This window comes from Malaclemys terrapin, chromosome 3, assembly GCF_027887155.1.
Source record: "Malaclemys terrapin pileata isolate rMalTer1 chromosome 3, rMalTer1.hap1, whole genome shotgun sequence".
NCBI lineage: Eukaryota > Metazoa > Chordata > Testudines > Emydidae > Malaclemys > Malaclemys terrapin.
The window spans coordinates 163571194-163589778 of record NC_071507.1 but is presented as its reverse complement, the minus strand read 5'-3'; the positions used below and the strand labels follow the sequence as shown (position 1 = coordinate 163589778).

The 18585-nt window shown below is 40.7% G+C and overlaps 1 protein-coding gene across 2 annotated transcripts in view; it reads left to right on the top strand.

Moving 5' to 3' along the window:
• FBXO9 (F-box protein 9) overlaps positions 1 to 3471 on the top strand; it is a 44107-nt gene extending 40636 nt beyond the window's left edge. For both annotated transcript variants that reach the window (XM_054021861.1, XM_054021860.1), the window contains 2 exons: positions 280 to 434; positions 1529 to 3471. In XM_054021861.1, coding sequence (XP_053877836.1) covers positions 280 to 434; positions 1529 to 1637 — 264 coding nt within the window. In that variant the 3' untranslated portion in view covers positions 1638 to 3471. The remainder of the gene's footprint in view (positions 1 to 279; positions 435 to 1528) is intronic.
• Positions 3472 to 18585: the final 15114 nt, after the last annotated feature.

Here is an 18585-nt window from a genome sequence, read left to right as displayed (position 1 = left end):
AGGAAGTGGTAAAACGTTCTAAGAGTTCTGAGGTTTAAACAAATGACTTGAAAATAAAATAATTATGGTCTTAGTTTGGCATTTTATCATCACTCTTTCCTTCTAAGAACTTAAAGGATCACTACTTTTTGGCAATGTAAATAAAAGTATCCTATATATGAAAACATGGAGTTTTTGCTATTTCAGGATCTGTCTTCACACTTATTTAAAGTGTTATGGTAAACCATGGTAGTGCTGTATGTTCTTTGTGTGTCACTAAACTTTGTGTTTATTGTACAGAAACCAATTGACTACCACAAATACAGGTATTTCCGCCGTGTTTCTGTACCAGAAACAGAGCACAGTTTTCATGTAGGACTACAGCTATGTTCCAGTGGCCGCCAGAGATTCAACAAGCTTGTTTGGATACATCATTCTTGTAACATAACTTACAAGTAAGTTAATAAACTGAGAACAAGATGTTTGCAAGTAATAAGGCTGGAAGCATTCATCTATCCAATGACAAAATGTGCTAAGAGTTTTGTGGTTTAAACAAATGACTTGAAAATAAAATAATTATGGTCTTGGTTTGGCATTTTGTTAGCATTCTAAGAACTTACAGGATCACTACTTTTTGGCAATGTAAAGTATGGGAAAGTATCCTAAACATGAAGGCATGGAGTTTTTGCAATTTAGTAAGATTTATGAATAGTATTTGATCTATTGTACTCGGCAATCCTAAGCAGAAATATTTTTGTTCCTAGTAAACTGTTCACAAATATATATAATGCCATGTCACATTGAAAGCATGACTTGTATTTTGGCTGTCTCCTGACTCTCCAGTATGTGCTTGTATTATTAATAAAATGATTATCACGATAAGCAATGGCATTCCACACTGCATTATACTTTCCATTCCTGTTATAGGATTCAGAATTTGGAATCCAAGGAGGAGGATATTGCCCTAGTAAAGCAGCCATAGCTAGGAATGTTTAATGTAAAAATACCATATTTGCATGCCTCAGTGAGAATCATGAATCTGTACTACAGTAAAGTGATATCATATCTTATTAGCCTATTTAATGCTCATAGAGTTAGATTCCCAGTTATGTTCTCTATCTAGCACATGAGGATAGCCTCCTGACCTATACAAATTGATTTGTGCAACACTGTTGTTCTGCACCAGTGTGGAATTTGCCCGTTGGCTGAAGTCTAGCATAAGGGCTATACACCATGTAAGCCCTGTTTGGAGGTTTTAATTGGGACCTAAATGATGCGTAGCCCTTGTGCTGTCCAACAAATGAACAACTCCTATAAAACACAATGTCACAGTGTAACAGTTACAATCTTTTTAAGGATAACTCAGGTTGAAAATATCAACTACTTAACTTCCCTGAAGTGGTTAGCTTGTGTGTATGTGGCTTTGTGCATACTTTGCATTATGAAAATACTGGATTACTCCTTATCACTCCCCTGAATACAGATGGAAGGATTTAAATGGCAGTTTATATTTGATGAAGGTAACTCACTTTTGTAACGTTCTTTGTAGATCTACTGGTGAGACTGCAGTCTCTGCTTTTGACATTGACAAGATGTACACCCCTTTGTTCTTTGCACGAGTGAAGAGTTTTACTGCATTTTCAGAAAAGCCTCTGTAAGAAACACATCTCTCCTTTTGCAACTCTTGCATGATTAAAATATTAGAGCAAATGAGCACTTAAGTTATAAATCTGTATATATTTGAAACTTATTTTAAAGTTTTGGGAATCTTTTTGGAAGACTATACTGGTAATATGTTCTATTTGATTTAGGGTGGCCGGGTTTTTATTGTTTTGAAATCAAGCTTATGAATTGTTTTAAACACATTTATGTTGTGAAAAGACTTTGATAACATGAAAAGTTTTTACATGTCACTTTTCATACAGATTTATGAACCATTCTCTAAAATGCGAGTCTTCATCTGCCTATGCACCTTAATGATATTTCAGTCCAGGAAGAATAATAATAGAAAAACACTTACTGTACATGTGACTTAGTGTGTGCGTGCTTTGGTGAAGGCTCAAAATGTGAAATAAGTTGTCCTACATCTGTTTAAAACTGTGTGTGACTTGAGAAAATAAATTTTTCTTTTAAAGTAAATGTATTTTGTTTGCCTTTAAGAAATGACAAATTAAGTGCAAAGAAACCTGAAGAAGTGTGAAGTTCAACCATAAAATTCAGCCAAACCATGGTGATACTGCACCATAAATGTAATCTGATCTTGATAGCAGCCCATTAGAGCCTATCATCTCAGGGTGGCAGACCACTCTCAGGATCTGTAAGCCAGCCACAAGGGGCAAATGGCTGGCTTTCTCCTCTGTGGTCTAGGGAAGGGCTCCTGGAGTGCATGGTTCTGCTGGGGTGGTGTCATAGTGCAGATGTCACTAGTGTGCTGAATTTGAGTACGCACTGTTCAGATTTAATTGTGCAAATAAGAACAGGGCTCACTCAGACATGTTTGTATTTTGTTGTTAATCCTTCCCTGCTACAGAAACTGTAAATTCATTGGACATTTGTCATTCTTATTAAGTTAACTTCTGGGGCTGCTACAGATTTTCAGGTACCATGTGTACCTAAAATATGTTCCTTGGATTTTTATGCAGGTACTGTATGCGGCTTCTCCTGCATATATAACGTGGGAGTTTGGTGCAGATACTGTATGCTGCTTTTGATAAATATGTACTTTGGGTTCTAACAACTAAAGCTTCTAAATGTTTTTGTTCTACTAGATTCATGTAAGATTTCTTTTCTTAAAAGTAATTCCTTATAAATTTACCTTCTGAACAACTCATTTCAAAATACTAGGAATTAAAGAGGATGCAAGTACAAAAAAGCTGTTGAAAACTTTACTTGTTCCATAATTTGTAAAGTGTACCCTTGCATGGAGCTACACAGTTAAAATACATCAATAAATTAGCATTTTGCAAACAATTAATTGCTATTTCCTAATGTACCCATAAGTCACTGACTTTTTTTTCACGTAGTAAAACATTCTGCATTCAGTAAGGAGCCTATACAATATATTATATTCAGTTACAGCATGATTGAGAGAAGTAAAAATATCAGTTGCTTTAAAATCTCAGTTTTTGGTCTTCAAGATAATGAAGTTCTGTCAAGTACATAAACTAGGAGTGCCTGTTATGAAGTTATCCATTGTAAGGGTTATGGTTAAAGCTCTGATTTTTAGATTATCTTTAACTAGTCCACAAATACCATCTGTACATAAAGAAATATCAGTTTGACTTGTATGAAAGAGGTTAAAGATACCAACTTTTTATTTAGGTGACATCAATAGTTCTTGATTTGGTAGCTTAGTGATACTTCAAGCTTGTTGCACATACGCACTGTGTAATAATGTATGTAACCTAACCCTATTTGAGTCTTTAGCCTGTACAATAAAAGCAATCTGAGGCTTACAATCTGAGGCTTTAAAAACACTATATCTGACATTTACCTGCTGCTTCCGATCTTTTGTTTGTTAGATTTCTTGTACACATACATTTCTGAGGCTTAAGTCTGGGGGTAATTTCAAGGCTGGCATGTCCTGTTGCACAGTAACTATGGCATGGTGTAGTTTCAGAATCTAATCACTAGTGCAACTTTACAGCAGAGGTTCTCATTTTTTTCCCATACTAAAGAAACACCAGGACACTTCTCTCCATCTATCTGGGAAGTGGCTCGTACTGCCTCCTCTACACCCCATTTAGTAATATGGGAAGTTCAAGGTGGTTTGCCAGCAACAAAGGCTGCTAATATTTGTTCACATGCTAATATTAAAAGTATATATGTGACTTGAGCAAAGATACTGATTGTTTGGTCCTATATTTTTACTCAGCCCATCAATAATGTTATTGTCTGTCTACCAATTTCTAACGACCCATGGTGTGGCCTCTAGCTATTAAGGAAATATGCTCTTACATCTAGTATTTCAAAACAGTTGTCCCTCAAGGCTTCATGTGCTAAATCAGCAGTTAGGGACAATAGTAAATATAGTCAACATGCTGAAGGGACATGCGGTTTTCAAATTTACTTATACATCAGTAGTACCCAGACAGGAGCCATCTCCCAGAGGGCTTTCCATCTGAAGTAAGACAAGCTGTGACAAGTGGGTGTAACAAACAGAGGGAGGACAGTTATAACAATGATAATGAACATATTGTTGCATGTGCCTATAAGTGTATCATTGTGGGTTGGATCAATGACACCCACATTCAATATCTTAAAAGGAAATCTATGCTCCTCAGCATTTGGTCCACAAAAAGACTTTCTGATCACGAAAGGAACAAGAACCTTGATTTTTTTTTTATATGGCCTGGAAGTTTCTACTAAATGCTTTATCACAGGGGCCAAATAAGACTGAATCTCAACTGGTTGACCTGAACTGAGAATGTTCTCTACCATGTTTTGAGTTTACCTGTTGTCCACAGTTTGCTGCAAAGTGCTTCCCCACACCCTTGTTTGACAGATCTATTAGAGAATAAAATAGTGTTCCCACTCTGTTATACAGTCCGCATACTTTGTATCTGTTAGAGCAGTGTTTCTCAAATTGGGGTCCACAAGGGTACTCCAGGGGGTCTACGGGCCCTGCTGATCAACTCTTCTCCCCTCCCTCCCGCAACAACTCCTCCTCCCAGCGCCTCCTGCATGCCAAGGAAGGAGGCGCTGGGAGGGAGGGGAAGGAGTGGGGACAGAAAGGGGTGGGGGCTGAGCAGGGGGCTTGGAAGTCTGAAAATTTTAAAATCAAAATGGGGGTCCTCGGGTTGCTAATGTTTGAGAACCACTGCTTTAGAGTGTAGAGAGAGTGTGGTCTAATGGCTGGAGTACAGGATTCAACTTTAGGGTCCCAATCCATAAAAGTGTTTGGGTGCCTAATCCCCAGATTTAGGAACCTAAATCCCATTTTTAGGCACCACTGCACTTCATTATAGAGTCAATCGTGTCCATCTTCTGCCACTTCATGGATCACTAGTTCAGGCTTAGGCAGCTATCTTCATGTCAGGAGTGGGAGTTAGGGCACATCCCTTTTGTGCACATTTCCCTTTGGCTGCCTTCGGTAGCTCCTCCTTAGCACACTGGCTTTGTGGGTTGCATTCTTAGGTCCCTACCTCAGGCTTTGTGGATTGCAGTGGTGTTCCTGTGATTTTTCTAGGTATCTAATAGGCATTGCAATGCTCTGCATCACAACACCCCAGTCCTTTTATGGATTCAGGCCTACATACTTCCAAATTCTCAGCTCTGCCACTTACTGTTGGGAAGCAATGTGATACGAATTAGGCCAGTACTGAGCTCTTCTGAAGATCCCATCCTTAACTTTTGTCTCAGTTTCTCCATTTGTAAAATATGCAATGTTACCCTGCCTTAGTGGATGGTTAACATATGAGTAGTTTGTGAAATGTTAAGCATTGAGTAGTGGTGCTAAGTGTTACTTCCTGTACATAAAATATTACACTAATTGCAAAAGCTAATTATGTACAAATCAAATTTATTGCATTAAGAGGCAAAAGCTTTCTGAAATTGGATGCACGATAGATCCTGTATTGCATCAATGAAAAAAAATCAATATAAAAACATTTTAAAGGGAGCATTATCAAGTCTACTTTGGTCCACTTAAAATTTTTAAAAGCAAGCAACAGAATAGCAATAGAAATGGATACATAATTAAAAAAGTTTCAGTGGAATCAGTTTTGATTTAAAAAAAAAAATCCCCCTGCAATGGATGTAACTACAACATTTGCAACAGCTCACCAGTGCAAGAGAATGTGAAAGTGGTGAAACTGACTAGACTATTTATTTTCATTGCCCAAGCAGAGAAAAATGCAAAAAGAAAACTAAAAACTAGTGAGAAGTAAGTTTTTTTAAATTAGGCCTACTTTAATAAGATTATTAATGCATGTAATTAAATGTGAATTTTAACTGGATAGTACTGTCCAGGCTCTGTTTAATTCTGAAATGCAGCTTTGCTGCCTCAGGATAAGTCTGGCTGCTTTTCAAGGTAAAATAACCTCTTACACAATAGTTGACCTAAAAGAAATAGAACAGTTAATGCGATGCTGTAAACTTTTATCTTGTTGGGAATTTAGCCATGGGGCTGTTATGTAGCCCCTAATTGAGCCTTTAAAATCAATTCAAAATTGCTAGTCCGTCCTGGGGAATAGCAATTCTATTGCTTCAGCTGGGATAGAAAAGCTGGAAGCTACCATTAAATGGAGTCTTTGGACATGAATAAATGTTGCTGGTTTTGTACAATTTAGCCCAAGATAGTTTTTGATGTCTATGTTTGAAATTCCTTTACCCTAACCCATACACACAGGCAGAAAAGCACTAAATGTGTTCTTTACAAGGGACACGGTCAAAAGGGTAACCAGCTATACTTCAAGGAAATAAAGGAAAAAGCTTAGTTTTAAGGAACACTATTACACAGTATTATTTATAGCAAAAATCACAAATTGAAAGATAATTGCATGTGAAAACATACTTTTCACCTATTCACATGCATCAAGCCTTAGATGATATAGGTCATGGAACAGTCTGTATTTGAAAAGAAGGGCAATTTTGTAGTTAAGTTGCTGGACCGGGAATCTGGAGGCAGTTCTGCCATTGACTTTGTGTGACCTTGGGCACGCCACTTAATCTTGCTGCCTCACTATTCCATTGTCAAATGAGGATACTACTACCTCTCTACCACACAGAGATGTTCTGCGACTCATTTAATGCATGGGAAGTACTCAGATAGAGGAGCGAGGGGGGCCTAGATGGAAAATACAAAGAGCAGTCACCCTACTATCTAGTTAAATATAACCTAATAGAAATGTTTCCACCCATATATTGTTTTTAAACAACTAAACATCCCTCTAGATTGTTTACAGCCCAAACATTGCATGCTGAAGACGTGAAAGTGAAACTGTCTTCCTTGTTATTTGATTGGCCAAGCTGAGAGAAGTGCAGAAAGTGAACAGCCAATGTCAATAGTGACTGATAAAAATAAATAAAATGTAAACTTTCTAATAATGAGGTTATTGGCATTAGGTTAAATTAGTTAGTTTACAATAGACGACTTTTAAATTGGCATTGTCCTGTTTTAATCATCTGCTGCAATCCAGCAGTGGACACTGCCTCAGTAGGGTTTTCTGACCTGAGCCATTATTGCAAACTGAGCATATTGCTTTGCTGCCACTAGGTGGTGCCCCAAACTTTTAAATTCGGTTTTGTACAGTACTTGATTAAGTCTAAATATACATTTGTTCATGCCCCCTCCTTTGAAAATAATTGAACGTTCCACTAATAATAACAACACACAGCAAGTTATGGCTTAGCATCTGATCTAACCCCAGGCAAGTGCCAAGTGTCCAGATGGATAGCAAGATGAATTGCTAGGGTACTCATGGTGTTGCAACCCCTCCAGCACAGAACTACACCTTCCCCACTTATCATTCCTCCTTACTGGAGTGGAATAAATATAAAACGCTGCAACTCCCTGCAGCTGCCAAAATCCTCCCCCTTCTAACTATATTAATAGTGAGAGCTCCCAGCCCAGATACCTGGTTGCCAAGTCCTTCCCCTGAAAGTCTGCTAAGCCAGTTACAGAAATCACTAAGGTCTCCAAGCTTTACTTTGCAATATGGTGCAACAAATTTTGGATCAGTCCAACACAGCCTTAATGCACAAGTCTCCCTTTGCATTAGTATAAAGTAAGAGAAACTGCCATTGAAGGCAGTGGGGTTACACCATTGTCAAATTGTGTGAGAGAAAGGCAAATCAGGTCCAATATGAATAGTTAGGCAAAGATGCTAGAGTTGCTGAGAAACCAGAATACGAAGGAGCAAATAAACAGAAATCCTTTATCACAGCAAAAACAGCAAAAGTTTTTTAAAAGTTAAAGCATGAGGTGGGAGGGGGGGAAGGAAGAAGGAGGACACTAGGCCGCCAAAAATGTCTACACTAGACTTTTTCAGACATATAATTCCCACTTTTTCCACCCGTGGTACCAACAATGACAGACCTCAAGTTTTTAACCATCATGTCATCTAACCGTGCCCAGAGTAGTATTAACAAACTTGGTGGTAAAAAATGCACAAGCTCACCTGAGCCTTCTTCTTCTTCTCCAGGTGCTAACAGTGGTGGAGTTGCACCTATTGGGAATTGTGGCTGAAAAATTCTATTGCATACAAGGACCCAGCATGACTGGTACCAAACTGTGTTAGGAACAATTTTAGCTGGAGATGTAGTTAAGCTAAGTTTAATTGCTGTTCTCTAACATGGGTAAAAGGCTTAATAGGCGTAAGGATTAGTATATAGTGTTGTTGTAGCTGTGTTAGTCCCAAGATATTATATTAATAGCAAGTGCTCCCAGCCCAGACATTGGATGTCAAGTCCTTCCCCCAGAAGTCAACCTACATAACACTTTCAAAAGATGAGTCAGAGTTTAAATTCATCATTTTGCTAGACACTAAAAATCATGGCCTGAATAGAGATACTGGATTTATGGCTTATTACAACAAGCTGTAACCCACTAACAACTCCCCACTTGGATGCTTCCTCCCATCCTCTGCTCCCTTTCCCCCCTATGACTGGAGGGGTGTAAAGGGCCTCTTCAGCTTGAATGGTCCCTTAAAATATGTGTTAACTACTTATGCTAATCAATCTGTTCCACCTTGTATTTAGCTGTGACACTCTGAGTAGGTTTCCCATACTGAACAAGAGCTCTGTGTAGCTCAAACACTTGTTTCTCTCACCAACAGAAGATAGTTCAATAAGAGATATTACCTCACCCATCTTGTGTCTCTTAAGGATTAGTACACATTGCTGGGGCAATTAGCTATCAGGCTGATTGTTCCTTAAAGCTTTTCCATTTTCTTAATTTAGTTATGAGTATTCTCTCACAAAATGCTCAGTTGACTGCCCCCACAATCCATGAACAACCAAGGCAGTTACCATCTGTCCCACTATCTTCACAGCAGTCGCAGACCTCAGAGGCCTGTCTCACTTTGAATCATAGAAATGTGGGGCTAGAAAGGACCTTGAGAGGTCATCTATGCCAGCCACCAGCACTGGGATAGGGCCAAGTATACCTAGACCATACCTGACAGGTGTTTGGCTAACCTGTTCTTAAAACCTCCAATGATGGAGATTCCACAACCTCACTTGGAAATCTATTCCAGTGCTTCCTATCATCAGTGGCTATAGAAAACAGGTGAACACCGTCCTCATTATAATAATCCTTCCCATATCTGAAGACTGTTCTCAAGTTTCCCCCCTCATTCTTTTTCCAAGTTTTTTAAACCTTTCCTTCTGGGTCAGGTATTCTAAACCCTTTATCATTTTTGTAGCTCTCCTCTGGACTCTCTCCAATTTGGTCACATCATTCTCAAAATGTGGCACCCAGAACTGGACACAGTATTCCAGCATGTGCTATGCCTAGCCTGCAAGTCAAATTTAATTAAAAGATCCTGAATTTATTTTGGGCAATGCAACATCAGCACTATACAATGCCAATGCATGAAAACATCAAAATTATGAATATTGGTGGGTTGGGTTTACATCCCCCTCAACACCAAAATTGAATATCATACAGGTGGGAGGGTCCAATATCCTAAACCTGTTGTTAGTTGCTCCTATTAGTAAATGACAGTGTCTAAACAGGTAGAGGTCTGCTGGAAAGTTAAAGATATATTGAATCCAGCTTGCATTTTCCAGCAAAAATTGTCAGGACTGACTAGAAAACAAAAATTTAATTCTGTTAAAAAAAAAGACGTTTCAAGATCTTATTTTGTTCCACAATGGAATGAATATTAGACCTTTTGACTTAGCCCAGAATAGCCATTTTGCTGATGATTACAGCACTCAGGCAGAGCAGGACTTCCATATGGGTCTCCCACATCCTAGGTGAGTTTTCTGACTACTGAGCTATTGGTTATTCTGGAGTAGTCAGTCAGTCGGTCTCCCTTCCCCATTCCCTCTCTTCCAGAAATTCTACTCAGGACCTGAGAAACCTTCCCCACAAAATTGTCATCAAAACCAATATGTTTCCTTGAAAAGCATCAGTTTCGATGAACTAGCATTATGAGATGAAAAAAAAAAATTTCATTGAAAAATTCCTGACCAGCTCTGCTGGTAATAACAGTGGGAAGGTTGTTCTTTTAACTGTCTGTATGATATGAATAAAAAGTTGCCAAAAAGTGAAGTTGTTCAATCTGAAGCTAGTTCCCTTCTGTAGTGTGGCCTTTTAAAGATAGATTAAAAAAATCTTGAAGAACCTGAAAAACTACAGAAAATATGAAGACAAGATGAATGTTTGTCTGGGTATGTAACTATGCAGGGAGGTTCTGAATCAGGTTTTACTTCTTCGTTTTCAAGGGGCTCTAATTAAGAGGTCTTTTATGGTAGCAAGATCATACCCTGGACAGTAAATGTATATGATTACCACACTTCACTAGTGTAAAATTTCATCTTAAGGGCACTGTGTGTGCTAATCAGTTTGTGATCTTTGAGCTTTGGAAACCACCATTTCTGATTATTTTACACTGTGTCCTGCTCTGTTGTCCCATGAGGCCTTGAAGATCTCTTTGCATTTGACACATCTAAATGAATTAAGCCTCACAGCACCCAGAAGTGGGAAGAAAGTATTATCAGTCCTGTTTTACCAACAAGAAACCGGAGGCACATGCCGGGATTTTCAGAAGAGCCTAAGGAAGTTAGGTGCCAACCCCCCTTAGCTTCCAGGGGGATTTGTGCTCCTACATCACTTGGGCACTTTGGAAAATTCTACCCACAGAAAGGCTAAGTGACTTTCTAAGGAGCCTGTTTCTCGACTAGGCTTCAAGTTCAAGGGTACTGGTATTTTGCAGTTATATGGTTGCAGAATGTTGTCACAAAACTGAGATATTGTCCCAGATTCTGACAGTATTTCCCTGTGAGTGTTCTCTAGAAATCTCCATTCAGCACTCAGTGCAAGAGAAGACTAATTGGCACATAGCATAAGCACAATCATTAGGGGATGGGAGACTGTTTTGAGGAAAAACTACAAAAAATGTATGATTTGTCTGAAGGATGACTGAATATTGAGACCGGTCAAGAATCCACCCTGACATGGTCCTCTCTTAAGTTGCCTTGCTAGTGCAAGTGAAATGTCATCAAATTGCACTTGCCACCAGATTGATTGTTCTTTGTGGATATTTCTTTATTATTTCCTAACCATGTTTTACATCAGCTAACTAGGAGTTTGCATCAGTTGTTATGGTAAAGTTAATCTCTGTGCGACTAAGGTTGAGAAGATTAGGTCACTCAATGCAACCATGCTGGGGATGTTACATTCAGTTCTGGTCACTGTATTCCCAGAAAGATTACCACAAACAGGAAAGTATTCAGAGGACAATAGCAAAATATCCAGGGGTCTGGAGGAAATGAGTTATAAGGAAAGTACTAAATATGTATTCACTTACAAGAAACACTGGAGTTAAGATCACTGCTGCTCAATACTGCCTTCTCCCCACCTCCTTCTGGACGGTACAACTTCAGCCCCCCAAATGTTAGGAAACCATAAAGTTTCAGAACATTGGAAGAAGGCTAATGTTGTGCCAATATTTAAAAAGGGTAAACAGGCTGATCTGGGTAATTATAGACCTGTCAGTCTGACATTGATCCCATGCAAGCTAATGGAGCAGCTGATACAGGACTCGATTCATAAAGAATTAAAAGACGGTAATGTAATTAATGCTAATCTGCATGGGTTTATGGAAAATGGATCAAACTAACGAAGTTGTTTTTGCTGAGAGTACAAGTTTGGTTGATAAAGGGCATTGTGTTGACATAATATTCTTAGACTTCTATTAGGCATTTGACTTGGAACCACATGACATTTTGATTAAAAAACTAGAAAGATATAAAATTATCATAGCACACATTAAATGGATTGAAAGCTGAAAATAGGTCTCAAAATGTAACTGTAAATGGAGAATCATCATTGAACCCAGTGGGGTCCTGCAGAGACCAGTTCTCGGCCCTACACTATTTAATATTTTTACTAATGACCTGGAAAAAAACATAAAATCATCACTGATAAAGTGTGCAGGTGACAAAAAACAACAACACTGTGGAAGGGATAAATAAGGAAGCAGACAGGCTCCTGATACAGAGCAGCCTGGGTCACTTGGTGCAAGCAAACAATATGCATTTTAATATGTGTAAATAATATACATCTAGGATCAGAGAATGTCAGCCATACTTACAGGAGGGTTGGGGAGGGGGAACTCTATCCCAAGAAGCAGTGAGACTGAAAAAGATTTGAGGGTCATGGTGGATAATCAGCTAAACATGAGTTCCTGGTGCAACAATGATGGGGTGTGCCAGGCCTTCCTGCCTCCCTGATAGAGGACCTATTGCTCTACTACGCTACACTCCACCTCAGGAAGCAGCAAGGTGAGAGCAATAAAGTTGGGTCTTCTAGGCCTACCTAGAGAGGCATCACTAAAGCAGCCATTTTAGGAGTGGCCTGGGCCAAGGGCCATAAGGGCTAGCAACAGCCAATCAGAGCCCTGTAGGCTCAAATAAAAGTAGCTCAGGAAGTTAGTAGGTCAGTTCCTAGCTGGGACCAGAGAAATGAAGAAGGGCGAGCCTCTGTAGTCTGGTGCTAGAGAAGAACCTGAGACCTTCTGAGCCAGGACTATAAATAAGGGCTTTGATAGGAAGGAGCCTAGGGAAATCACAATGATGGATGGGACTAAACAGTATATGGCTGCTGTGTGCAGGGTCCCTGGGTTAGAACCTGGCATAGTGGGTGGGTCTGGGGTTCCCCCACAGGTAAAGTTATGTAAACCCCAAAAGGGAACAGGGCTTATCTGGGAACCTGAACAAAGTGCTGAATTTTAAGGGCCCAGAGCTGGGGCTGAAGATGTTAGCAATGTAAAATAGACCATTTAGTTATTGCACTCTTTGGTACCCCCAATAGAGTTCATTCAGCCTTGGTGATGTTGCTGGAGGGTCCAGCCACTGAAGACCTACCAAGATCAGCCTTCAGGGGGCACAAGGGGTGTGAAAAGGACTATAATACTGCACCTCACTGCTTAGAGGTGCTCAAGAGGGTGAGTGCCCTGTTACAGCAATGCTGTGGCCAAAAGCACTAATTTAATTCTTGGATTTGTAAAAAGGGGACTCTCAAGTAGGACTAGAGAGGTTATTTTACCTCTGTAGTTGGAACAGGTCTGGCTGCTACTGGAATACCGTGTCCAAAGTTCAAGAAGGATGTTTGATAAATTGGAGAGGGTTCAGAGAAGAGCCAAGATAATGATTAAAGGATTAGAAAACATGGTTCAGTGATAAGCCACCCTTTAGACTCAAAGAGAAGATTAATTACAATCTGAAAGTGCCTACATGGGGAACAACGATTTGCTAAAGGATTCTTCACTCTAGCAGAGAATGGTATAACAGGATCCAATGACTGGAAGTTTGAAGCTAGATTAATTCAGATTGTAAATAAGGTGAGAATTTTTAACAGTGAGTGTAATTAACCACTGGAACAATTTCACAAGAGTTGTGGTGGATTCTTCATCACAGACCATTTTAAAATCAAGATTGGATATTTTTCTAAAAGATCTCCTTTGGGAATTATTTCTGGGGAGTTCTCTGGCCTGTGTTATACAGGTGGTCAGACTAGATGATCACAGTGTTACTTTCTGGCCTTGAGATCTAGGAACATCTCCCTACAAAGCTCAAGGAAGAATGTCAGAGTGACAGAAAAGGCCAGATTTCTTACTAGGAAAAGCTGTGGTAAGGTGCTGCTTCACACACAGCACAATCTTCACTCTGACCATGTGGAAATGGCAACAGAAATATTCTCCACTCCCAAAAGACTGATTTTAGAACGCTGGCATTCTGTCTGGGAGAGAGCCAGGTTAAGGTTGGGTTGTGTGTGAAACAATGCTTAATTGGGCAGACTTGATTTGGGTTTTTTTATTTGTAGCACTAACATTTTTTTTGTGGAGAGGGAGACCTTAACTCAGCCTCACCTGGTTTTCTAACATTTAGGGGTTTGGAGTCCTATGTACCAGAAAGGTTCAAGAAGACTGTTGTGTGGCAGCAACTTTAACGCTACCTGGATTAGGGTTTTGTATGTGTGCTCAGTTTAGTTGAAGGTTGTTATGACTCAGGACCCCACTGTTAAAATAGCAACAAACCTACTGTTAATTAAAATGCTTTAAAATCAAAACAAAAAGCAGAACTGAGGTCATGTCAACTGTGCAAGTCTCTGGTTTCCTGCCTTTTCCAAGAGTGTTGCCTTTCCTGTGACCTAACCCACACAGCCAGGCAAGCACGGAGCAACTTTCTGACTGCTAATTAAGCTTATACAAATAATTAGCTTCAGCAAGTTTTTCTTTGTTTTGTTGATTTACTTCTCTCTACAATTTAGATATAGCCCCTAGAGGGGTGTGTGTGGTTGGTTTTTTTTTTTTAATCCTACTGCTGTTTGCTGTTCCAGCATGCTCTGCTGGGGCTTGCAAACCCCACACCAGCGGGGAACCAATGTGTATCACCTACGCATGGCCCACACTTCTCTGTGGATCATTGCAACTTGACCTGGCTCCTGCATTCAAATGCTGAATACCTTGGAGAATGTTGGCTGAACAAATGGACTCTGCAGAAAGAGAGAGAGAGTCATCATTTGGACCCACAAAATATTCCCCCAGCCTGGGACAAGCAGGTCAGTTCTGCTCCTCTTCCTGTCCTTCCTCCCTGCTGACATCAGCTCCTGAAAGGAGGGGCCTGGAGCTTCCATTCCTCCAGAGACATCTCCTGCCAGACAGGACACAGGACGGGGTGCTGAGGTGACAGGCAATTTGAAGTGTAGAGGTATCAGCAGCACCTACTTTGGGGAAAATGAGGTACCTCAGAATGAGGTGGGAGGCTGTGCTGAAGTGTACATAGTTGGGGATCTGTAACAGAATTATAGGGCCAGAACTTTAGCTGCTGTAAATTGGTGTAACTCCATTGACTTGATTTTTTTTTATACCCACTTAAATCAGGCCCTGATTATTCATCCCAGGTTTTACCTAATATGTACCCATACACTCACGTTCTTTCTAGCCCTCACTGACACCTGCCATTGAAGACTTACCCATACCTAGTCAGAGTTCAGTGATTTCCTCAAACCAATCAATCTCCCCCTGTCTCCTGCCTCTTCCCTACAGTGTCCTCCAGCCTCCTTCTCAGCCCTCCACCCACCTCCTTCCCCTCAGCAAACAGCCAGCTTGGGGTGCTGCTGTCAGAGAGGTCCTGAGGCAATGGGTGTGTAATGACCATTTCACTCAGTGCTGCTTCTGCTGATCTCAGTTGGGGAGTTTTATCTCCCAGGGAACCAGGCTCCTCCACCCACAAAAGATAGTTACTGGGGTTCTAGCCTCACAGGGTTCTTTGGCCTAGAGTTCTCCCCTACTCTTCCCCTGACCTTACTGTGTCTGGGGTTTGGGAAATGGTTATAGGAGAAACCTATAAGCTTTAAAAATTTTAATGACACACTATTGTACATTAATAGACATTTTGTTAAGTCACAGTTGTTCACACATAGCAGCTGTCCATTTAATGTGTCTGGGGACTACCTGAATATGCATATGATTGCAGGGGCCAACAAAGCTGCCTCCATCTCCACAAATACCTGGGGAGAAGTTGCAGAGAGAAACATTTGATCATCTCTTAATGGTGTGCAAAGACATTTACACTTACAATATTCGTTGTAGATTCACACAAGGTCAGCAGTTCACTGCACGGTGCTTCTGGCCTCAACCACCACTTCAGGGTTGACATGGTACTGTTCTTCATGTATATGGAATCTGAGGAACCTGCTCTTCATTGCAAATGTATTGCAGACTTCCAGGATGTTGTGGGATTGGCCCCTTGCCTAACAGTTTTAGTTAAAATAAAAAAAGTTATGGGCAGTGAGTGGAAATTCCTGATGGTATAGATAACTTTATTTATGACTAGTTGTCTTCAGAGAAACAAGTACATTGGGCAAGCCTCAGCTACATTAGACTTAATGTTGTTTATGATACAATTACTGTACCAAGTAATACACATAATGGTGAGTTGGCTTATAATGTAATTGGTTCTGAGAAACGAAAACCAGGATCAACTAAAACAAACCCTTCAAACTCTTTAACACAACCACTTTTTCCTCAGTTAGTAATAAATGAAGCAATGAAAACCCACATTCCTTCATATTCAGTGCAGAAAGTGCACTTTAGGACACTTACTGCAAGGAATAGATCAAGTCAGTAACTGTCAGGTACTGATGTTATACAATGGTTTGGTTTTGGAAGAGTTGCCAACATTCATATCACACATGGTTCTACAAAGAGATGCCACAGGCAATGGCACCTGCACTGTCATGAGGCAAAGTGGCCTGCTTGTGTCTTTCTGACCAATGAACTATTAGAATGAGTAATTTGATAATTCAATGTTATTTGATTGCCCTTGGTAAGATGTCTTTTTGCAAGAAAGATTTATGGTACTTGGGGTCTGCAGCAGTTCTTGAAATTCTGTAGAGTTAACCAGCTGCTTAAGTGCTTTGCTGACTCAGGGCTAGAGTGCTCAGCATCTTGCAAGATCAGGCTCTTAACCACTCAGAATGTTCTTGGGTGATGCAATAAAAGCCCATCTCTTCTTTGCTTCAAATGATTATTATACTTCAATTACTTAGACTTTCCAGTCCTTTCCACTTTAAAAAACTATGCAACCTTCCTTTGCCTCCCTCCAAATCCCACATTCCAGTCACCATCCTCCCACCTACGAAGAACTAGCTAGTATTCCTTTTGGAGCCAGTCACTTTCGCTTCTGAAACATTCCATGTGGATCACTTTAAACTTTTCTTGCAGTCACAAGTGAAATACATTTGATGGTCCTATGCTGATCCCCTGTGCACAATTACCTAAAAGACAAACCACCACGTGAACTGATGGTTAGCACAATTTGCAGGAGCAATGGAAATAGCCAGGCTTTCAAAGGCCATGATGAGTAAAATGCTTTGATCAAGCTACATGATAGAGCAGTGGTTCTCAAACTTCATTGCACTGTGACCTCCTCCTGACAACAAAAATTACTAGATGACCCTAGGGGGCAGGGAAGGGAGAGCCTGAGCCCCACTGCCCCGGTTTGAAGCCCTCAGGCTTCTGCTTCAGCCCCAGACTCCAGCAAGTCTAACAACCCACAGTGTGAGAATAGCTGTGACAGAATACACCTGGGGCTCTTAACTCCCTTTCATCAGCAGCAAATTGATACATACATTTTTATTTTTATTTTCCAAAAATTTCAGAAATGCATTTAGGATCAAATTTTAAAAGCAGCCTGTAATTTTTGTCTCCAGAATCAACTGCAGTTTGCAGCCTCTGTGGCCGTTCCACAGGGCAATATTTAGAAATCCAATCACCTGATTGCATCCAGCTGCATTAGCAATTGTTTTCAGGTGCAAAATAGATATCAGGTAAAGGATGTTCCAGGTATTAGAGTGTTAGCTTGGGATGTGGGAGTCACATCCCTCTTCTGCCACAGACTTCCTGTGTGACCTTGGGCAAGTTACTTAGGCCTGGATCCACAAAGGGACTTAGGTGCCTAAACTCCAGATTTAGGTACCCAAGTCCCAGTTTTAGGCTCTCATGGGATCCACAAAACTCCTGCTCAGCTGCTGCCTAACTCTGTATAAGCCTAAACTCACTTGGAGCCTAAATTTTGGTTGTAAAAGTCCCTTAGGTGCCTACATGTCTGCCTCCGGGCATGCTCTCTGCTGCCTCACTCTAGGCATCTGAATGCATATCTCACCCTAAGGCTTAGTAGGTTCTTCAAACCTGCCTATGGTGTTTCATGGCCTGATCTGGTAGGTGTGTTCGCTGGGCCAGGGAGAGAGAGAGAGAATGACTCTGTAGCCTGGGGGTTAGGGCACCGCCTGAGAGAGGGGAGAGGCAGGGTCCAGTGCCCCTGCTCCAATGACTATTTAATGATGTATCTACAGTGAAATAGCTTTCATGGATGTCAGCATATCCCATAGCTCAGTGCTAAGAGGTATGGGAGATGCCTGTTCAAATCCTTTCCACACATCAGGTGAGGGAAGAATTGAACCTGGATCTCCCACCTACTGGGTGAGTGCTCTAACCCCTGAGCTAAAAGTTATAAGGGAAATGACAACATAGGCAAGAGTTCCTGTTCCTGGACTGCAAACTGAGACAGGTGCCTCCCTGCAGCCCAGACTTAGGCACCTAGCTCTGTGAGAGGGGCAGGGTTTAGAATGCACCTCTCTGGTCAGCAGCTCTCATTGGGTATTTTAGATGGCTCTCAGCCTAGCATGCTGGCTTTTGTGAATTGTCTCGCTCCCCCCAGGCATTGTACAGACTAGGCACCTAACTCAGGCACTGTGGAGTCCAGTGATTTTTCAAGGGGCCTAAAAGTTAGGTGTCACAGTGCTCAGTGTCCCCATGTCAAGCGGGGCTGATTCTAGGGGTGGATGCCCTGGGTGCTAACTTGCAGGGGGTGTTCAGCTGCTTTGCCACTCTGCCTTTTTTTTTTTTTTTTTTTTGTTATGCTCCACTCTGA